General features: G+C 41.5%; 1 protein-coding gene across 1 annotated transcript in view; it reads left to right on the top strand.

Moving 5' to 3' along the window:
- Positions 1 to 22,825, top strand: part of slx4ip (SLX4 interacting protein) — a 31,928-nt gene extending 9,103 nt beyond the window's left edge. The window contains exons 5-8 of the mRNA XM_072391258.1: positions 9,522 to 9,590; positions 11,652 to 11,740; positions 21,060 to 21,166; positions 21,244 to 22,825. Of these exons, the coding sequence (XP_072247359.1) occupies positions 9,522 to 9,590; positions 11,652 to 11,740; positions 21,060 to 21,166; positions 21,244 to 21,970 (992 nt within the window). The 3' untranslated portion in view covers positions 21,971 to 22,825. The remainder of the gene's footprint in view (positions 1 to 9,521; positions 9,591 to 11,651; positions 11,741 to 21,059; positions 21,167 to 21,243) is intronic.
- Positions 22,826 to 23,515: the final 690 nt, after the last annotated feature.

Here is a 23,515-nt window from a genome sequence, read left to right as displayed (position 1 = left end):
CGTTCTGTATCGCAGAAGTTTCCCCCCTCAGAGCATGGAAAGGTATAGCACCTCAAATAGGCCAATACAATCCATGTGCTCCAGTCTTATTAAAGGTCTTAAGTGAGTGTAATGACATTCTTGGTCTTTTTAGGCGGCGCAGCAGTAAAGGTAGAGACGGTGACTTTGAGAAGTGAGCAGGCAGGCAGGAGCCATAAAAAGGGGAGGGTAGACTATAGGCTGAGGGAGGGAAGCCTAACAAACCTCAGGGTGTATATTAACTCTTGAGCTCGTCTGTTCTGCTTGTCAGATGCTAACCTGCTAATCTTTTCGGGACGATCTAAAAACCGGTTTTCTCTTTGTAAAGAGAAAGCTCTATTTGCATGTTGCTATTTAATAATGGAATTAATGTGGCGTGAGACGTGTTTAGTGGCCGTGTGCACATGCACTGTATGTAGTTGCAGGGTGGGAATATGTGTCAGATAGGAAAGAACTGCAGTGTAGGCCAAGAATAAGCAGATGAACCGTGGTGCTATGTGTGGTGATGTTGAGGGAGGGGGATTGTGGGCCTTGAGTGAAGCACCGTTTGAGCTGGTGCCAGTGTGAAATCACAGGGGCTTCCGCCAAGAGACAGAAGTAAAGACAGCGTAACAGCCTCAGCTGTTGGCACTTCAAATGAGCCATCAACAGCTTTTAGCATTCCAAAGCCCTTAAGTTCAAGTGTTTGTATCCGAGTTATCTCTATGGGTTATTGTATCAACATACTGTTTATATATATATATATATATGCATATATATGTGTGTGTGTGTGTGTGTGTATGTGCTGTGTTGGATACATACACTGTATGTGTTTTTATAGCACCCTATGAATTTGCCAGAGAGGAGTTATCTAATTTCTTCTGCCAACGAAAATGTCACCATTTTTTTTCTTCTTTTTTTTTTTTAAAACTCCGCTACAGAAGCCAATTTCCAAATGTCAGTCTCTATCTCCCCACATTTTATTTATTTATTTTTTTTACCCCAGCTACTTGAAACTTCATGATTAGCTCATAGTTACGTGATTTATTTATGTTTTTAAAGAGATGAACAGAGGGAACGTTTCCCACCAAACATTTTGGCTCTGGACATGCAGAATGGACATGCTAGACTTTAGAAGTCCAGGGAAGGGGAACTTGGGAGAGGCCCTTATGCATTCTCACTGGTAGACCGTGTTAAACACACCCACATTTCTCAGAGTAATTACAGATTGGAAATGAGTGGATAATGGGTTCTCTGTGCTTTGAGGAAGACATTTTTGTCATTCAAGATGATATTTGAGTAAAAGGAACTGGTGGTTATGCTTTGCGATAAAAAGAGTGTCACAGTTATCTTTACGATCTCCTTCTGCAGAACTCCATTCACATCAGCTGTGGGTGTTTGGACTAAACAACATGCTGTATAGAATAATGGACGGTGTCATTAGATATTGTTTCCTTGTTTGGTTTATATTATCTGCATTATTTCAAGTGATAGTGTGTTATCCTGATGTAGGATTGTTCTAAATCTGGGGCGGGGTTGATTTTGTAGTTCACAAAGCTGTATATATTTTTTGCTTGGGTCTAGTGTAAACCGAGAAGACCCATTTTACACGGATTTAGTTAATATGCCATTTCAAATTGCTAAAGCACATTTCCAGATGTCTTGCTCCTACTATTAGTATATTGATACGCCCATATTGATCTGTCTGTGTGAGGCAGTGCTCAGATATGGTTTACTGTGATGTTTAAGAGTCTTCGCACCAGTCTGAGGTTTGAGGAGCATTGGCAAACTTGTACCTAGAGTATGTTTGAGCCCATGGCAGAGCTGGTTCCTTCTTCCTCTCCCTTCACAGGTGCCAGGGCTTAGGAGGAGGGAACACCTGCCAGCCTGTTTCCCCATGGCCACGGCAGGCTGGAGAAGCATTTTCCCAGGCTCCCCAGATGAATGGTCACTAATAGCCGTGGGAGAGGGCTTTGCGAGTGCTGCACAGTGTACCACTGACTCCTCTTGGCAGGCCTATGAAGGGGGCTTAAGACAGCCTGGCCACAACCATTGCAAGAAAAGCTCAAGTGTTGCTGGATATCTTTACTTTTGGAGAATGTGTTTACGAATGACCATCTTACTCCCAAAGAAGAATGTGGAGGATGTGTAGAGTCTACAAGGGAGATGGTTAATGCGTGCTCTTTTCTGGATTTGTCTTTGTTCGGCTCCTTTGACCATTTTAAGCCACACATCCTCAAGTTAATACAGTTTATGTAATTTGGAAAAGCCTCTGAGTCATAGTGGGAGATTTACTCAGTGGACAGAATACACAAAAATCCATCACATGTTTGTTTTAATAGAGAATCATTATCTGCCAATCTTTCAGACCGCTACTGTGACGATTCACAGTGCTTCTCTTCAGACGATCTTGACATGAGTTTGTCTTTAGCAGATTTTTTTTTAGTGTCAAGCTGTATAAGCACTCATCTTCTTCTTAGAGTTGCTTCGACTATTAATATTTATGCAAGTAGCTATTCTGTGAGGACTGCTCTGTAAATAGAGAGGCATGCCTGTGGCAGAGTTACCTGCCCTGCTCTGTTACTGGGCGTGAGGCAGGCCAGGATTAAGGCGAGAGGGAAATGGAGACCTGTAACAGGAACAAAGGAATTCCAAGGCCCTCGCTGGAAATGGATCCTGATCAGAGTGGCCGCTCCAGCCAGCTTGCCCCTCTCCCCATTTGCCCTCCCTCCCCTGGCCCCTGCTGGGCAACCCCCTTCCCCCTGGTGCTTTGTGGTGTTGCTGTGGCTCTTTAAATCCTTCCTGTAAGCCCCTGGCCTTACTCAGCAGCAACACATAGGACAGTCTGACTCCACTGCTAACCCCACTCCCTATTATTGCGCAGACACACACGCACACACACATGTGTGTATATATATATATATATATATATATATTGGCCCTCCTCATATCGTTTCTAAACGTTTTCTCACTTTCAGTTCTTCTTCTCAGCAGGGTCAGCTGCAGTCTTTTAAGGAAACGACCGCAAGCCCCACCATAGCTGTCACACCACACTCTTTTTCCCATATAATTAGGGCCTAAGCCTGAGCCTGAGCATGGATCGCATTCATGTGACTGTTCCCTTTCACCACAATCTGGTCTGGGAGACAGCACACACTCTTGAACTCAAGCTAAGTGTTCAGCCTGACCAGAATGCCCTGTTTCAGGAATTATTTAAATTTTCAGAGGGTGCCATTGTTGTTCTGCTCCACTTTGCTTAAGTTATTTTTTTTTTTTCTGTAGACAGGTGCCATTACAGTGCCAAATATGTCTTGTGTTGTCACGAAAAGTAAGCTTAGTATGATCTTAACCAAAACAAGTACAGTTTATTATAGGCACAAATGGTTTCCAAGCATTTGATTCATGCAAGGTTAGTCTATTAAAATCATTAAATGACTCAGTCAGATGAATACAGATTTTTGTCCTCTTAATCCTTGCCTTACATTGAAACACACTTGGAAAAGCCAAGGATCAATTATTATTTTTGCTATGTTCATATTTGAATTTCTAAATACAGCCAAGCAGATGTAGAGAAGACTCAAAAAGCAGAGGCAGCTTCCAGTGAGACTTTGTTCTGGGTTTTAAAGGGCCAGTGAACTGCATAACTCAAGTCCCCAAAGTACTCTGCACACCACTAACCCAAAAGATCTTAATGCAGAATTGTATCCTCCTCACTCTGAATGCTCTTAAACATAAGTGGTGGCTGCACTTTGGGAGATTTGTGGCCTTTTAGGCTGATTAAGGTATAATTATGATTGAATGTGACATTTAGTATTGTGAGTGCATTTCTCTCATCAGATTAAGCTTCAGAAAAAAAACACTTTTTTTTTTCTTCCCCCTCTCCCTTCTTGACCACTTTAGTCACATGCTGGATTATGGGTTGGCCTGAGCTACCATGCTGCGGCGTATTTTGTAACTGCGATGAAGGGGTCACCCAAATGTTAAATTGAACACTCATGTGCAAATATTGTTTCAGGTGGACGTTGTGCCGGATGATAAGGCGCAGTGCTCTGCTACGGCCGTAGTTACAGTTGCACACAGAGAGTGATGTCCTTCCAGGAAAGCCCCCACTTACATATGGGTAACTTCCTTGGGCTCTCTCATCCTTCGCCACTCCACCCCACTCTCTCGCTCTAAGCCCCAACTCTCCACCCACACTTGAGGACAGAGGGAGGGGGTCCACATCAAAGCAGAGATGTCAAAAGAGCAGGATTCTCAGGCACTGATGTCTGACTGTCTTGCTGATTCAACTCCTGCTCATAAAGGGCTTGCGTGGGAATTATCATTCTACTGACCGTCATTTACTGCATTGACGTGCACCCTAGAAACATGGTTGATGAGAGAAATAAGGTTACTTGAGGAAACTGGACAGTGCCTTTATATGCAGCTGGTGGGTTATCCGATTTCGCTCTTTATTGCTTTATAAGCACTCTTGAAATAAAGTGCAATAATGATACGTAATACTGTGAAGAAAAAAAAAGTCTGTGTCATTTTTTCCGGACACATTTGGACTCAGTGACTGACTGAAAAACCTCCCTTTTTATCCAAATTGTGCACATGAGATATAACTTTAAATATTTCAAAACTTGTGGAAATCAACTGATTTCCCACCCTTTCTTACATTCTTGGGCACAATTGACATGATAACAGTTTTATTCCATACCAGAACCATTACCATACACAGATGGTAAACAGATTTTCTGTAGTAAATCGTGTTAATTATGGAAACTTGTTTTCTATTTTGACTTAACCCTAATGATATCAGGTCTTGAGTAACCATGTAACTCATGGGCTTTTGCTGTTAATGCACTATGAGAAACAAACACTGATGCATTCCTCATCGTGGCCCTGCTGTGGTCAGGCTAACACATGGCCAGGACATGCAAAGAAAATCCTCCATAACAGAGCAGAAATTCTTATGGATTCTCGCATGAGTCACAAAAGCACTGACTGCCAGGAATGCAGATTCTTGACAGTTGGTGAAAAGAAAAAGACAATGTTTTCTATGGCTGTTTTAATGATCTCGTCAGGATATGAAGGAAGTTAATGAAGTCCATTCGGTGGTGGCTAACCTTTGACCCTGGACTGAATGCCTCTCACCCCAGTCCGTTCCATTTTACAGTCTCAGTCACTCTGGATGTCTTTTGGGTTTGTTGACTTTTCTTTCCTCTCATTGTTTTCCCAGGAAGTGGTGAAAGCTGCACTGTGTGTGTGTGTATGTGTGTGTGTGTGTGTGTACGTGTGTGCGTTGGTGCTGAAACTACAGTATTTTAGCTTTGGCACCCACCCTGTGGAGTCTTAAGTCTTTTTTTCTGCAGTTGTCTTGTGGGATATTACAAGATGGCAGAAGTCTTGCCAACCAAGTGGTTACAATATTATCTACCGCATTTCTGAAAACATAGCATGCTGGCTTGTTTGCTGTTTAAATTGACCTGTCATAATACTGTTGTGCATCGGATTTCAAAACAATTAAGCAAGACCATCTTCTCTATAAGGAAGTACAAACGAAAGCCTTTAAAGTCTCTGCTTTGCAGATTTGGTTATTGCACCACTGTAGGCTCGAGTTGCCACTAAAAGAGGCCACTCATTCCCAGAGGAGGCACCAACAAACGGTTTGTGAGAGAAACATGAATGTAAGCTTAGCACGAATGAGAGCCCAGGCAGAGGGCCAAAAGCAACTCTGCACTGTGCAGGACGTTATGAAGTTGGAGCAACAGCTGATGTCTCAGGCCATGGCGTTGCACTGGTTCCCAACTCTGTGTCCAGACATCCCTGTCAAATTTGTCCTGGGAATTGGCAAGCTCAACCCACCAAGGGAAAGCAGTGAGAACAGTTGTAAAGCTAGACATGAGGCTAAAAGTCTAACAGACTGAATCATAGCCTCTAAAAACACAAGAGCCATGGGTGCGCAATGAAAGATGCTGGGGTCCTGGTCCCTTCTGGACCCAGAGTGGACAGAGAAAACAAAACAAAGATAGAGATCTGCATTCCTCTGTGGGTAGATATCCAGAACGAGTGATATATGACCACTGCTTTTGCTATTTAAGGAGTAACAGAATATCAGATTTTTTTCTTTTCCCTGATAAAGGAATGCTTCTATTAACTACAAACATGCTCAACATACCCACAGAGTGCTCTAATGCAATTTCCCTTTGGATTAATAACAATCTATTTTAAGATTGTTGGCTTATTCATTATTATTGGATACTTTAGAGCACTAAGCTCAACACAGGCAGTTTTTAATGACACGGCATCCCATTAACATTTCCTTTAGATCTAGCATTTAAGTGTGTCTGCTGGTTCAGAAAGATTTGCCCAATACCGTGCAGTCTATACAAGGGAGAGTTTCAGATTTTTATATTTTATATATACATACAACCATTTTATTCATAGTTTCTCCATGTTTTCAGGGGCCACACAGTCATCTTTCCTGCAAAGCTGTTTCTTTTTATTCATTTATAAACACCTGCAGCTGGCCTAGCCTCATCCTGCAGCAAAACACTGATCTTAAACTAGCATCAGACTGTAGTTGTTTTTTTTTTTTTTTCCTTTTGAAACCGAACAGTAGCTTCTTAGTAAGTGGTCCCTGGAATTACTTGACCGCAATCAAATACGTTAATATGTCTTTAACTTGCTGAAAATCAGATTTAAGTTCCAAAAGTCCCCCAGACAAGAAAAAACTTAAAATGGCAGCATTATAGGCCTGGAAGAACTCCACCAGGGAAGTTAAACAGCGGATTTCGCTGGCTAAAACCCTTCAAGCATCATTAACTGCAAAGAATTTTCTACCAAAATATTAAGCATTTGACTTAATATAATCTCCTGGTGTTCGTTATGGGCAGAATGATCTGCGTTTACTACACTGTGAATTAATCACGGATATAAACCAGCTGTAACGCCTCGCTGTTCCAGTGTGACGTGGCACACACCCAATGCAACAAAAAAATGTCACACACTGTATGAGCTGTAATTACAGAGTTACAGGATTATGGTTGATAAAACAGTTTGTAAAGTCATTCATATAAAGGCCTAATTATTCTTCACCAAACATGTCATTTAGATGCTTGCATGGCCTTCTTGCTGCGAGGCTGGAGACTGTGATCCAAGGCTGCGAATGCTTTACTCACTTATTTTCTCCATGTTGAAGTAACTTTGTGTCTCAGACCTTAGTAAGCTGTCCATTAAGATGGCTAGTGTAATATAATAAGGATTTAATCCAATCCCAGAAAAAAAGCAGATAATATCTCATCTTGAACAATGTGTACATGGTTCTAAAACAAGTGTGCAAAAGCCATTGTTCAGGTTGTTTAAGCTAATTACATACTTTTTGGACAGCCAACACAAAGGTGAGGCTCAGCATAATAAGTGTCCAAATCCCACATCCCTAACACCATCGGACAGAAAAAGAATATCCTTGGAAGTTACAAAAGCGACAAAACAAATATCTTTTGAATGTGACATTACCCACCATGATGCTCGTTAATGCTGGAGGAGCAGCAGAATCAACAAAAACCCCCAACAAAGTTGACCTCTCTGAGACTAGCAATACGAACATTTGACGTGCGATGTTGGTGTGACAAATTATTGATACCGAAAGGGTCGACTGCTCAAAGTATGGAACATTGTACGCTCCTCTCTTCTCCAAAGCAATGACTTGAAATGTTGAGATTTGAGATGTTTTTTTCCTGTTCCCCAAAACTCCCCAAAAGCGCAAAGTTGTTGTCTAATGTACTTATGGTCTCATGTTGAGATATGAGGGTGTTTGACGCTCATTTTGTTTGTCCCACATAAACGACCGCAAGGGCATTTCAACATAGACTCACATGTGCTGCTGCAGTTAGTGAAGGATATAATAAAGTTTTTTGTTTTTGTTAACCAGTGTGTAGATCTGTAAATAGCTTTGGTGTCTCACAAATTAGAACAGTGCACACAATGACCACAGCGAAGAAAAGCCTGTAGGTTGGTTAGAGAACCGCAAGCTGTCGTTCAGTGATTGTTTTGAGTTACTAGAAGTTTTGATAGTGATCAGAGGGGGCACAGAGCTGATGTTATTTAAAGATGGATTGCTTTTGTGGACATTCCAATGTTTGAGAATAACATTTTTTTTTTTACTTTACCTGCATGTGGTGAGTACTCTGTGGAGAAAGCAATGTGTGTGTGGAGGTGGAGTTCTAGTTCTATTCGAGTTCAGCTCAGGATGTTGATAACCATTTACTTGCTGTTTATTATCACACGCACAAAGAAGAAGAAAACCGAGCTGGTGCCATTAATTGCTGGCCACTTGAGTCGAGCTTATTCCTGTGACAGTTTTGTGTCTCTGTAATTGCACGTCACTGTCCAAAGACAGCTTATTTTTAAAGAGGGTAATTAAGTGCTGGGAGCTGTTTCTGAGATTCCATCAGCCAAGAGAGAAATGCTCACAAAGGCCCCTTAACATTTGTGTCCAGGCCAGCACAATTAATATTCTGTCTGCTCTTTGTGTCGAATGCTCATGCTAACTCACCATGTGGGACATATTTGTCCTAGTTGTGAGCCAACTTTAGGAGCAGACTTGTCCAAGTTTTTTCAAGTTTTATGGATGTGTGTTTGTCAGTGTTGTTGCCGAGGGGCAAAAACCTCCCCACTTCCAAAATGTCAGCATTTCAAAACTGAAGACGGCCTAGTTTTTATCTCGATGGAAGCACATATTTGACATTATCCAGGGGCTTTTGAAAGAGCTGGGAGTGCAAGAGGTCAGGATTTTCTCTTACTTTGGAGAACATATAATCCTTTAATTGAAGCTCAAACACTAGAATCCTTCTAAACAGTCCACAGTTTGTTGTTAAGGAGGTGTTCATATATTAACAGAAGCACAGGAGAGTGTGCAAAATGAGGATAATAAATGATTTAGAATTAGTAGGAGAGTCAGTGGTCGTTTCACAGTCACGGTATTGAGGAGGAAAGGCTCTCATGAAGCTACCAAAAAGAAAGCAAGCTCTGTCAGCTTCCCAGAACTGTTTGCTACTGAGTAGCGTGTTAGCCAGACCTTTGCTTTTAGTCAACAAATTCCTGGCAGATTAGGCAACAGACTACTGTTTCTGCCCAGCACATCTTACAAACCATGACAAACAGTCCATGAGAAACAGAGAAGAGAACTCTGACGCGGCTTCTCTGCTTGGGCAAACAGTGAGGTAATTAAGATAGTCTCTTGTTTCACAATCAACATATGATTTCATTCCTTTTACTATGCAGGGCTTTAGATTTAGTATGAAGTTAGATTTGGTGTCATGGAATTGACGTTGTTATTCTGCATTATATGACTAAAAATGTGTGACAAATCATATGCATGGCTCTATATTGGACTATAAATGTTTGGAGAATATGTTCATTGATGAATTAGTTTAATTTACAAAAGAGAGAAAAGAAAATCATCCTGTTTTGTTTTGGCAATATCATCAGTGCAGTTTAAATATTAACTCTTTGTCTTTTTTTCTTTTTTTTGACAGGCGAAAACTTCGACTTAGTGGCCAATTTTCTGAAGAGACACTACAATCTCAGATGCATTGTCAAACAGGGTACGTGATCTACACGTTTACAGTGACTTTGTTCCAGTTAAAAGCATCAGAAATGGACATTTCAATGGTTCAAATGCAGACAAATTTCCCACAGAAAAAGCAAGTCATCTGTGGTCCGCATGTTGATTTTTCTCCCCCTCACTTGTTTTTATGTCCTGTCCCTACCTGCTCAGGGTGCTGTTGAGAACAGGCAGCCATTAAAGTGCCTCCCTTGAGGGGCTACTGGGAGTGGGAGAGAAAGACTGTGGGGCTGTCTATGGAGGGCAGAGAGAATCTATCTCCATGGCCCATCTAGTGCCTGTGACCCTTGGTCACCTTTTCATGGGACCAACATGGTTCTCTTCCTGTCAGTAAAGTTAATATCTGCTCCCTCAGGGCCGAGGCCTGGATGTTAAGGCAGCTCTGACCTGCTGCAGAGTGAGATGATGGCTTCTCTCAGCAGGTCCGTTATACATCAAATTAGGCCCGGCCTTTTGGGGTCAAAGGTTGTGCGCTTCAGTCCACTGAGTTCTCTGTAGCCTACATATGTGATTAGAAGATGTGAAAACTTTTGATTTTATATTCAAATTGGTTCAAAAGCTTTTATGGCGAGACGTCTGTATGTTCAGCCTCAGCTGGAACTTGTTTGGAGGACTACAAAGATAAATCACAATTAGACTTTTTAAACCTTACGACGACTAATTTGTCATCCAGAATGCAATGGGATTTTACCCTACAACATAAAAATCTTCAAAGGGACAGAAAGCCGATATCCTCGTCATTAGTAAAGCAAAAAAAACCAAAAAACAAACAAAGTTAGTCCGCTGGCTGGCATGAACAGCTGTGAAGTGAATAAGATTGAATACTGTATTCCGTTCAGTGGCTAAGTTTGCTCATGAATTTTGAAGTCAAACTGGATGAATAGTTATGAGTTGTCATTTGGGAAAACAAAATAAAAGTTCATCCCATTGAAAGCTTTCTTTTACTCTTTATTTATTTATGTGCTCTTGATTTTTTTGCTTTTTTAAAATGATTTCTTTCCGCCTTGGTGAAGATGGAGTTTAATCATTGCCCATTTGTCTGTTAGCAAGGTTACACAAAAACTACTGTGCCAAAGTTTGTTACGCTTTGTGGAGGGGAGAACATTCTCGAAGGAGGAAGCTAATACATTTAAGTGCAAATCCAGGTAATCTGATTGAGATATAGAGCCTCGGTCTTTACGGAGCACGCACTCTCCGGCTGCCCCTCCTGCTTTTTATTTATCGTTTAGTGTTCAACTAAAACATTTAGCCTGAAAATGACAAATTATTCTTGAAAAGCCAACATTTTCCACTGTGCATTACAAAATAATATTCTTTCTTGCTGTTTCGCAGCCGTTTTATTCAACCCCTCCAAAATACTCGCAATATAATCATTCTTAGTGACATGCAAGTACATGCAAGTTGTATATCTGCTCCATATAAGGAAGAAAAAGCAACATACACTATTCAAAAAGTTTAAGAAGTTTGGGCTTTTCTAGAAAATATTCAGAATCCTTCAAAGCCTTTGGATGAATTGATAAAATCCAAGTTGAGGAATATTATCATACTTATTAGCTTGCCATCATGAGTCATGATGGAGATGACAGGCCTCTATGTTGCTGCAACTATTTTACCAACAGGAGCCTATATGACAGATAACAGTTTGTAGTTTTTCTTGCTTGGCTGTCTATTTGAAGTCCTTTAATCTGGTGTTCTTAAAGACAGATTTATTATAATGATATAGCACATGTAATAATATTATTGTTGTGCTGTAAAAGATCTTTCCCTTTGTAGTCAATTAAACAGCCATATTATTCCCCAAAGCCATTGTTAATGTAACATTTTCTAATATTTCAGCCTTATTACTCAGCTTATAAAAGTTCAGCAGTTCTATGTAAACTGCCATTTTCTCTGTGGTCTGAGGGATAGTAAATACTTGGTGTTTGTAGATGTTAATTCAGACATCCGCCACAATTTCTTCTGTCTGACTTTGGCTCATAATTAGAGGTACGCCCACATTATTAACCAGCAAGGTCTGTGTTGTTTCCCTGCCTGCTTTCAGATTTGCGTTTGTTTCCTGAACGATATGTAGTGTGTGTAAGCTGTCCAGAGGACGCCTCAGCGCACCGAAGAAACCCGACCCTGGCCGCAGTGAGTGCCGTTTATGCTCCATTATTTCCTCTTCGAGCAGCTTGGCAAAAAGTCTGGTATTGGTCTCTGTGTTATTATAGGGATGTGTTGCCAAATTGCGCTCTCACATTATATATGCTGGTCCTGTTTACAAAGGGGGTGAGAGCTGAACTCTGCTCAGAGACCTATGCAGAGGATGGCAGCAGGATGGAGAAAAGGGGGGTGAAGTGGGTTCCAAAGCAGCAGAGTCACCCCCCCCCCTCAAGACAAATTCCTATTCTCACATTTCACAAATTCACCCCCACAGTTCTCATTGTGAAAAACAGGTTTACTGCATAGTTGTTAATCTGGGTACTAAAATTTCACGCAATCACAACTTGATCAGAGTTTTTCTTTTCTTCCGAGCACCACAGCCGGTATTGGTACTGTCAGAATAGAGAAATCTTTTATTGAATTTATCAAAAACTTTTGGCTAAATTAAGACAACTCCTGAAGCTTTCTTCATTCCTCTGTCACATGCTCATTGTTTGGGTTTTTGAAAGAGATCTGGAGGCTGCTAGTTAGTTAACTTGATAGTTTGGAGTCAAATTCTGTGTGCCTTGATTCCTTGGACTCAGATAAAGTATTGCTGGAAACTTGCTGTCTAGTACTGCAGTTCTTTTTGTCCATTCCATTATAATCAAATATCCTTTGGTCAGTGTTCATTTGATCCCCAACTCCCCTGAGTATTCTGGGAAACAGTGGTGGAGCCTCTCACCTTGGCACTCACATCAAGCAAAGACATCTCTCCCATCACATCCCATGATCAGGGGCCTGCTGTTTTTCTGTGGGCTTTTGCTATTGTTTCCCTTTGAAATATCTCTACACTTTCCATAGTTTGGCCTCCAATGAAAGCAGTGATTGTAATATTTTTAGTGGAGCAACACAGTCGTCAGTGAAAAGTTCAGATTGTGTAACCAATTTTCCAGTTCAAGGAGGCACTGCTGTCGATTGCGTTCCTCCGCTCAGGATGTGGTTCTTTGAGCTCATACAGTACAAGCAGAGGGAATTGGAGGGTGGGAGTCTTGTGGCGGGGCTCTCACCAACTCTCAACCTCGAGCCTGGTTTGTAAGGGAAAGATACCAGACAGAGTGGCTGAAGGTTTTTCACATGACTAAAAGAATAATTTGTTTACATCCCTCTCTCCGTTTTTATGTGTCAGAGAGAAAGTTTTTGCCTATTTTATGTTGCCAAAACCGTAGAAAATCTGAATGGTGTTGTAAGGTATAATAGTGTTGCTGTCTAAGAATAGTGGGATCTTTGGAGTTTCATGTCAGAATTCATACCTTGTTTAAAAGCGCATCTTTTATTCCACTGCTTTTGACAGCGTGAGCATGCTTGTCCCAAAAAATGCTACATTTCCCTGTGTTTAGAGAGGTTTTAAGTTTGTTAGGATTCAGTTTGTGTGACTTGTCGAACAAAAATCTCTAACCACAGTGGAAATGTAGACTCATCAAATGGGAACATTTTGTAAGGTCAGGGGGTTATGTTGTTAGGTAACATCACAGTTGGCCTTTTGTACTATAAAAGCCAATTTCTCACTCCCACGCATGAGGATATTGTATGTCAGTTGCTTAGTGTGCTCTCCTATTAGTCATGTTTTAGCTGTGGTTCAGTCAAAAGACAAGATGGTTTGATTTAGAGATTTCCATTTGGGTAGGACAGACTATACTAGCAGTTATTGATTTTCAGTACTTTAGCAAAGGCAATTTATAAAGGTTTTGTGCAGGTCTACTTATGTGAAACAGCATCAAGGTGTGTTTGTATGTAGAATCTCTTTCAGCCCTTTGTTTTAGTTGAATTAGAGTCCGTTGGAATTACTTTGAAAAGGCTCTAAAATGAATACCACTCCAAAATGAGTTATAATTGCAGATCTGGGGCCTCGTCCACTATGCTGAAGATGCTGTAAACAAAACCCTGCCATTTCCACCGCATCTCACGTGAACAATTGTTCTTTGTTTAGTTCTTGAGTGGAGAGGCAACTTTGGACCAGGTCCAGTCCTGATTCTTTGAACGCTTTCCACAGTTCAAAAGTTGTTGAATGAAGCTGCCCTTATTTGATGTGTTGAAACTGATGGGTGCACACTCTCGAGCTCTGTTTAGCCAGCCAACAAATGCTTTGGTTTGAGCAGTCGGATGCCTTTAAAGTCACTAAAGCAAGTGCAGAAGTTTGCATGCAAACACATGATACACTTTCAAAAATGACTGTTTAAAACTTGTAAAAAAAAAACTGAGAACTATTTTGCACTGAATATTATACTTTGAAGTTTTCATTTTTTTTCTGTTGAGGGTTTTTATGAGAGGTCTGAAATCTGGGCTCTATAATGGATTGGATCAGGGGATCAGGTATTCAAGGAAGCAGGAGCAGACCCCACAACTAACACTGGGATGTTGCTGAGCTTCAGTGATTGACAGCGCAAAATAATCGTCCATACCTGCCTCATTCTTTCACCTGGCAGTTTTACAAACTTTCAGCAGAGACAACTGGGATTAATAAACACACTTGTGACAGCTGGATAAACTCGCTCCCTCTCACATTAACATATTGGCTGCATCGTTGGCAGAACATCTCTGCAATGAGACTGCGAGTTGCTCAACATAACAATGTTGGTGGAATAGATATTTGATATCCGCAGTGTGTGTTTGTGATTTTACATTCAAAAGTTTGACTCGAAAAAGTGAACTAACCTCTGTCAGCTGCATTAGTACAGTTCCTTTAAGTTTTTCTGAGATCTGTCAGTCATTCTCCTCGGTGGACATGTTCCCAGCGTTTCAGAACAGGGAATGCTGCACATTTTCTTATGATTTTAAGGCCTCATTTTATATGCTTGGCTATTGTTTCAGTCATTCATGTTTGGCCGGGTGGTTCATAAAACATTTTCCTGTGATGTGACAAACAAGATGAGTGAATTTTTATTTCAGTTTTTGCTCAGACTTCAAAGTTGTGGCTGTCACATCTTGAGTTGAGTTGAAATCAGTTGTGACATCCATATCGGTCTGATGCACTCCATCTGCTATGACCCAGAAACCTAGAAACAAATGTGGTTCTGAGGTAGACGCATTGAAACTACTTTGTTTGCATGAGCCAGTGGGAGGCAAACAAGACTCTTTGTGTTACACAATTTCTTTCTTTTTTTTTTTTTCTCCCATGACATTTGAAGGTTTAATTCCTGCATAAAAAGTTTCTTGTTGTTTGTGGGTCAGCACCCACAGTGAGCAGGGCGGCATGGGAAGGAAGAGCTAGTGTTTAGGATTGTGGCTGTTGTTTTCCAGTCAGGCAAAGAGTGGGCAGCTGAGGTGAGTGGCGTGCTGTGCTGCAGAAGTTTGGATCAAAGGGAGCGCAGATGTGTTTCCAGTCCCCCCCCCCCCCGCCTTTGAGCTCTGGACAAGCCTGTGTGTTTATTCATGACCTCAGCACGCCTCTGTTCTTCACAGCTCGCAGCAGCTAGTGGCAGTCCTTTCCCAAGTGTTCCGTGTCTGCCGTCCTCCTCAACACCAAGGCCATATAGATGGATGTGATCTCCTACAGTACATCACTTCCCCTCATTCCATCCGGTGTTAAGTTGCTTTCATTGGTTTCGACAAAGTGTGTTCAAACGTTTAACAGCTTCTCTTAATCCTCCATATGGGTGGATCCAAAAACTTGTCATTGTTTCAGGATCAGAACTGTTCTCCATTTTAGAAGTATGTGCCCATGCATGTTTGTTGACTTTGTTGCAGGGATGATGTGGTAAGCTTAGACAAACAGGGCATTTTCTCTGTGAGAGTAGGGTGGGTGGAAGATGATGGGTGGAATTTGTGGACTAAATTCACAAACATCTTTGCAGGAGGTATTTCTGCCTTGTGAGTTAAAAAAATGCACTTCTTGTTTTTCTTGGTGCAAGCTTGAGGATTTTGCAAACTTTTCCTTCTAATGGAAAGAACAACTCAATGGTCATAATTTGAATGGTTGGAGGGACTGGAAGGCATTTGCTGTTGACATGAATTATTATCTTGTGACAGATGAGTGAGTAATTTGATTTATTGGATGACATCTAACTGGTTTGGTGCATAATAGGTAAGATATATAAACGTTGGAGTAACCCAAGAGCAATCAATCTGGATTTCACTGTGTCAGATAAAAAAAACATGCTCCAAAGTTTCAGCTTTTTGCATCTTTTTGCTAAAACAGTCTTAAAGTGTATTAAAGCAACACTTGAGAAGTTTGTGAACCTTAAAACTACGTGGTTGTGACGTACTTACATACATACAAGACTGAAACTGCCCCACGCCACAACATTTTACTTTGCACTTTGAGCCAAAGAGCAAATTAGTTTCGAGTGTAACTTTAATCCAGCTGAATTCCCAGAAAAGCTGCCCTCAGTCACATGTTTTTCACTTTCTTCTGTCAGACAGCTAAACTTTGTGACCAGACACACTCTGCTGTAATAAAAACCTGATTTCATAACTGCGGTATCATCGGACAAAATCACCATTCAGCTAACTTAAAGACAATATCTGTGCAGTGAATTCAGCTATAGATAATGTGAGGGTACATCACGCTATGTTGTACTGTGAGACGGGAGTGCCTTCCTGCCAGGAATGTGCTTCCTTTACCTCCTTTCAAAGCCACTGTTGCCTGGTATGATTTTGTTTTGTTTAGCTAAAAACAGTCAGATCTAGTGGGGAAGGGAAGAGATGGAGAAAGATAGGTCTTACCGGGAAGTTGTCGTGTTGCACCCCCGAATGCAAGATTTGCTAAATCCTTTGATCCCTATCAAAAGTGACCCGGGTTTTTTGGCTAATTTATCAACATAAACAAATTACAATATTGCCCAGATTCTTTTTAAGCGATGTGTTCATTTTATGGAGGTGTTTGTAATGGATTTTATCACAATACTGATGATAAATGCGGATTTTAATTTTACAACACATTTAATCAAGCAAAACACCTGTTGTGTTTTACTTGGAGTGGGCAGACGTGTAAAATTTGGTTCTGAGGATTAGAAAGGGACAGGTGTGATTTTTAGAGGCTCATCCTACGGTTGACTGTGGAAAGTCTTTCCTGAACTTAGAATTCGGGGTCTCTACATACAAAAGGCAAAAGAAGAGCATCCGAGAACACTGTGACTTGACAAAACCGACGTGACGTCAACTTTGCATTCTCTGTGCTTACATGTACGCTAACCCTCCGAAAGAATAAAGTTAGAAGCAGCAGAGTGTCTTGAACGTTTACTCACACAGTCCAGAGCGTAGCCGGGTCGAACATACTGCTCAATAACTTGAATCCTCTCCTGTGCTGTGTTACAGGGACAGTGATAGAGGTTAAACTGCTCCGTCGAGCTGTAACTGTAGTTTGACTCAACAGTGCATGTTACCGCCCTTTTTTATAATGGGAAATTGTTAGATGAATACTTGTTGTGTTTGTGTGGAACATGTTGTGCAAATTCTGCTGTGTATCAGTCTATCTTACTATAATTTATAAGAAATGTATTGAAATACCAACAGAACTTAGTTATCCTGTGCTGCAGCGGAGGATTGAAGATCAGTCACAGAACACTGTGCCATATCAGCGCATTACTTTCAAGTGCAGCTGCATTAGAAGATAACCAGCATAAGCTCCCTGTCTATGTTCCTACCTTATCAGAGGTGACAGTGGAAAATCTGGCATTTTATGGAGTCTCTTGTTTGTTATCTTTTTGAAGTTGTTTCCAGGAGCCATTCAGAGTTGGGGCAAGCTACGTGAACCTGCACTGGTATCCTTTTAAACCAAATGATTCATTCTTTCTGCTCTCCTTGCCCTTTTGCCAGGCTTATCTTTATAATCTGACATCCAGATGTGCTGCCTGGGGTAGAGCTGTGTTGTTCTGGCGGCACAAGGGCCTGTGGTGGGAGGGCACTGTTGGTCTGCTCTACATGTTAAATCACGAGGAGAATTTTGCAGCTTTGTGTGGGGGCGAGCAGACTGGCTGGCGGTGGGGTAGAGGGGGGGTTAAATCCTTTTCGCCCCGGGAGAGGTGGCAGCGGTTAGACGTTTCTACTTACCACCATCCCTCCCTCATTTTTCATGGAGCTCACCAGCTATTTGCTGTTTGCATCATTCCGTGCAAGATTAGGCCACCTCGGTTCCCACACAATACTTACTGTTTTATCCACATGACTTGTGATAATTTCAATATTGTCGGTGCGCTGTCTCTCTTTCTCACAATCTTTAACCCTCGTACCTTCTTCTGTAGTTGCTGCACACAAAATGTTCAATTTAGTGAAGCCCTAAAAGGCGTGGGAACATTTAAATTTCTTATGATCTATTCTGTACTGTAAATAGGACATTGTTTTTTCCCTTCCTTTGAGGGTTTTAAAGGGACGATCTAGCAAAGTTTCTTAATTTCTTTTCATCTGTGATCAAGTCTTTCTTTTTTTTTTCCACCTGTGAAAACAAGAAAGAGCTGGCACAATTTGTTGTTTAACCATTAATTGAATAGCAGTTATGTTTTGTTTGAACTTGAGTTGTTGGGGATTACTGGCAAAAAATGAGATGAGAATAAAATGTCATAACTTAATATCATTCTTCTTTTTCTTGGAACGTGTGACATATTTAACCCTCTTGTGTCTGAATTGAGAATTACAAAAACAAACACTAAGTAAAATGAGCCGGGGGGGGGGGTTTCACAGGTTGAATAAAAAGAAAAGGACCTTGTTCAAACCGTATGTGAGGAAAAAACAAAACAAAACACAGGAGAAAAACAATCTAGACCAGTTTTTTTTCTCTATTACTTGCTCTGTGAATCTGACCTCTTCCTCTCTTCGTGCCTCTTCCTCTCCAGGACTTCGTTCTTTCACGCTCTTGGTCTTTTGAAGTCGTGCCGACAGGAACAGAAAGACACTAACTTTCCCAGAGAACCTCCCTTTTCCTTCTTGTTGTCTTTTCTTTCATGTTCATTTTCAAGCAGGATTGATCAATATTAAACAGATGATAATGCACATCAAGGCATTACTATGCAAAATGGTGGCACCCACATTTTTCTCAGAATTGTTTTGGTTGCGGTGGGTGTGTGATTGTGTAGGTGAATGCGAGTTTATACATGTGCCACTGTCCCGAGTCCAAGTCCAGCTGTAGCTCGGGCTGTGAGAGAGCGTAAATACTGAACCTCTGCCCACACTGTAGCATGACTCCATTTCTGCACAAAGGGGAGCTTGTGGAGAACTTCCTGTGTGAGGATTCTTACACTTGTGGGCATGTTGATGAGACGGTTGAGGTCAGGCAGTATGACTCTTGGAGATACTTCTGCTTTTGTTGGGCTCCCCTCTAAACACTCTCTCTGTCTCTTGTTCAGACCCTTCTGTCTTGTCTCTTCTTCACTCCTCATTACTTGCCTGTTGCCTGGCCTCCTTATTCAATCCCCTCCCTTCCACCCCACCACAGACCAGAGAGCAGTTGCTAGGTCTCTACACCCAGTGCAAAGCCAATGCCCAAGCTTTCCTTTACAGCTTGGGACAATTAGTCCTTTCTCCCTTTTGTGACGGGTCATATGTTGTCACTAGTATCATGACATGTGGGGGGAAAACATTTTTTTCCTCAGTTGTAACAACAACTGGTGGCTGCCAAAGCTCACCACATAGGCTTTTCTCATCTTAAAGTGTGCACTGACCGTTTTACAAACCAGTTTATAGGATGCCAATGATCTGAAAAATGACTTATATTAGATAAACATAGTGGCTACAATGTTGAATTTTCCAGCATCTTATGTCTGTGTGGTTGCATTTCCCAACTAGAACAGTGTATAGAGTTTTTCAGTCATGCAAGGGGCATGGGTCTGTGAACTGCATCAGCAGCTGGTCCAACACTTTAGTCTAGAGTGAAATTACCTAACTACTGTTGGATGAATTGTTGCTACACTTGGCCAAAGAATTAAATCCTTGACTTTTGGTTTTACACCATCAGTGGGTCAGGTTTTACACTCATGAGTCAAATATCTGAATTTTGTGCAGACATCCAAAGTCCCGAAAGACTTAATCTTACTGACTTGTTAATCCACGGAATCTTCACCATGAGGTTGAAATTTGTGTTTTTTTTATTGAAATATCTGAAGAGCTATTGGCCAGGCAGGACACTTGGCACCAATGCTCATTTAACCCTCAGGGTGTAATAATAAAAAAGAAAAAGGGTTCTTTCCAACAATCATTATCATTTGGCAACGTTTCTGATATGTGAAACTCTCTGACCTATTGCATATACGTCTGCATAACTTCCAACATTCACATTAGCCTCTGATGTAAATAGATCCTCCAGCATGGCCACTATACAAAGTGGCATCTAATTAATTCAAGGTAATGTGACAAGCTTTCAACCTTAAAGTTCTGCTCAATTTAACACCAGCGTCTCTTGTTCTCTCATAAAACCAGAGTTTGTTCTCGGTCAGCCAAGGAAAAGACCAGTGATTAACCTTCATTAGTGGCCTGTTGAGGGCACATGTTGGTGAGATCCAATTTTCGGCTTGCACCTTGTTCTGCCCCAGAGGTTCGCCTTCGTGTGCGGATATGTTGAACTTTCACTCCACCTTAACCAAATTAAGCTACGAATAGTAATCATTTTACTGAATCTCTGATGTGTGGCGGCATTTGGAGTCAATATTTTACACAAGCAAGGACACAGATGAAGCTAATGGTAACCACACTGTTTTATTTATCAGTGTTATAGTGTAGTGTTAGTAATGAAAACTGCAGTGACCGAAAGTGGGGAGAGGGCTGCTGTCTTTTTCTTCTGCTTCTGTGCGTTTACTTAATTGAATCAAAGTTCTGCTACATCCACAAGCGCTGAGATGCTTTTAACCTTCTTTTGCTTTTTTGTTATCCAGTGTCACATTTCTCCATTACATGCTTCATCATCCTATTGAGTCTTTTTTACTTGCTGTTTTAGAGTGCCAGCATGGTCGCTGTTAAGTAATTATCCTCAGACTGCAAGCGTGACATCTGACAGAAGAGACAATAAACATTTGTCACACTGATGAGACGAATCATTTTCATGCATTTTAATGGCTTTAGGTGGCTGCTTTGGAGGACCAATTCTTTCTGCTGCCCGTAATGTTATGAAGTGCCTCTGAAGGCCTTATTTTGTACCATTGTTCAAATGGTGAGGCGACAACACTATGTTGAATACAGCAGAATCAAAAGAGGACTGAATTGTGTGAACTTTAATCATTTTTACAGTAGCATAATAAATGTCTCTCATTGTCAAACTATGCCATCTGATGATAGAACCAAAAGTCAATGGATGCCAGGAAAAATATTTTATGTTTACACCTATTTTGTTTGTCCTCTCCAGACTGAGCTGAGCGAACAAAGCAGATCAGAATATTTTTCCAGTGTGGGAAAAACCCAAGAGCTTTTAAGCAGCCCGACAAAAACAAAGACGTCTGTGCTTCAAAAGATGTAAGTATGATCTACTGCAGAATTTTCCAACCCCACAAGTCAGAGAGCATTTGTTCTTATCCTTTCAACTTTTTCAGAGCCCAACAAGCCAGTGTCCAGCGAGAGCTCTGTGGCTCCACCATTGGGATAAAGCAAATTGACCAGAAGGTTTGCCCCAAAAACCAGAGACTTGAACTTCAAGCTGCAGAGTCAGAATCAAGCTCAGAGGCTGTGGCCAGGTCTGCACTGAAAGCCCCACCAGAGGCAAACCACAAAGTGCCTTGCAACAGTGCCTTAACTGAATCCAAGGCTCAAATACAGCATACACAAGAGCAAGAACAAGAGGGTGAGCATGAAATAAGTAATGAAATCAGCAGGAGCAAGAGGTGCAAGCCTGATGATGATGCAGGGGAAGACCCTCACTCACAGCCGGCCAAGAGAACGTGCCTTGGAAGACCTCCAGCTACAACGCAAAATCATTCCATCGAGCACTCCGCACAAACATCCAAGCATGACCTTCCTTCTCTGCTGCCCCATCATCCAGTCGAAGCCAAGGCAGAGTCCAAGGCTTTCCCTGTCTCAGAGTGCAAGAAAACCACACTGGAAGTAGAGCTGCTTACTCCAGGGAAACAGGCCCAGAGGCTCCCCCTCACAAGCAATAACACAGCAGAGACAAACCAAAACAGGCTGGCCACAAGTCTGAGGGGCCTATCTGTCAAGCCTGCATCCTCGGGCTCCTCTATTGGTTCCAGATCCACTCTCAGAGAAGGGGGGGGTGAAAATGTGCCCAGAACCTCGAGATTACGACGACTGAAGAGGTCCTGAAAGGGAGAGACAAACTACAGTAAAGATCCCTGACGCCACAGAGATACAGATGATATTCTGTCAGGCTACATGTTTGTAGTTCATGTGGTCTCCTCAGATGACTGTACACGTGTCACTTCTAACTACAACATCCATTCTTTTTCACATATGCTGCTCATAGCAGGCACACACAAACGGATCAAATGCTGAACACTTTGTCAATTGATACATGAGCATTTGAGTTATGCTTTGTCAAATAGTTGAAACAGGCTTTGCCTCCACCCTTAAGTAGTGGTGGTCAAGAGAGGCTCGCAAATGTAAGTCGAAAAAACCTTTAATTGGAGTTTAGATTTGGTTTTGTGTTAAAGATTGGGGATTTCAGACAGGCAGGAGCCGAGCAGTACGTCATGGCTTTCAGTCTGAAATACTGGCTCCTACGCGTCTGAAAACTGTCCAGTATCCCTGCTGAAGCTCTGATGTGATTGATAGTGGTTTCCAGATTTATTTCATCAACCCATTCTCAAAAATGTGCTTTTCTAGTTCAATTCATTCGGACACAGTTTGCTCAATACTCGGTTGCTAAGCACCTGAAAGTAATCTCTGATTTGGAAGGTATTATGCAGCTTTTATGCTGGACTTGAACCAAAAACTTGTGGCGATGTAAGCCGCCGCGGTGGTGTTATTTTGAAATAGCTACAGTACCACAGGTTAAAATGTAGCTGCTGTCACTGCCCCAGCATTTGATGGAGCAGCTACACTCATTCAAATTTCGACATGTTCCATTTGATGACATATTAATGCCTCAACATATTATGTTCATTTTTTTCAGCTTTTTTTTTTTTTTTTTCATTTTATGATATTAATAAATTTGCTTTCACCAAGGGATAAACTTCCAAAAGGCTGACGTGTTTGCAAACCAGATGGCTTGAAATAACACGTAGATCTTATTGCGTTTCTTTGATTTCCTCGCACACAGTCCAGATTGGCTAACGCTTGTGGCAGTTTGACAGTGAGGTCTGTCCAACAGCAGTTTAAGCAGCCGTAACCTGAGAGGAGATGAGTCACTACCAGGAGCTTATTCTGTTCTTATCAAGACAATATGGTAGATTAGCGCGTTTGATCCAAATGTTTTATCGTCATCTTCGAGGGGTGTTGTTAATCCATTGCCTTGCCTCTAATCTTGTCAAACAGATTCTGAAGGGCAGTTTGTTCTAAATTCTACAGTGTATGCTTCTCAGGTTTGCTAGTTAGAGAGGTTTTAAGGAAGGCTTGGTACTTAAACCAGACCAACAAGAGAAACATTGTCTCAGGATCATGAGGCATGAGGGTATTTTTATCTCTGGTATTGACCTAATACAAGGACGTCTAGCTACAATGCAATTAGCTGTAAACATATTTGGACAGGGACATCGCTTGAGCCTACGATGTCTCTCCCGCTCGTTCCCACGGCAGCTGCCTGAGAAAGCTTTCATGTGCTCTGACATGTTTGGCCTGACGCATGACAGACAGACAGACTCGTCACCCACTCTCCAGAACAAAGACGACTTTAATTCTCTTTTCATACAA

The sequence above is a fragment of the Leuresthes tenuis genome, unplaced genomic scaffold (assembly GCF_036924035.1).
Source record: "Leuresthes tenuis unplaced genomic scaffold, fLeuTen1.0.hap1 SCAF_8, whole genome shotgun sequence".
Classification (NCBI taxonomy): domain Eukaryota; kingdom Metazoa; phylum Chordata; class Actinopteri; order Atheriniformes; family Atherinopsidae; genus Leuresthes; species Leuresthes tenuis.
This window is presented reverse-complemented; position numbering and strand designations above follow the sequence as displayed.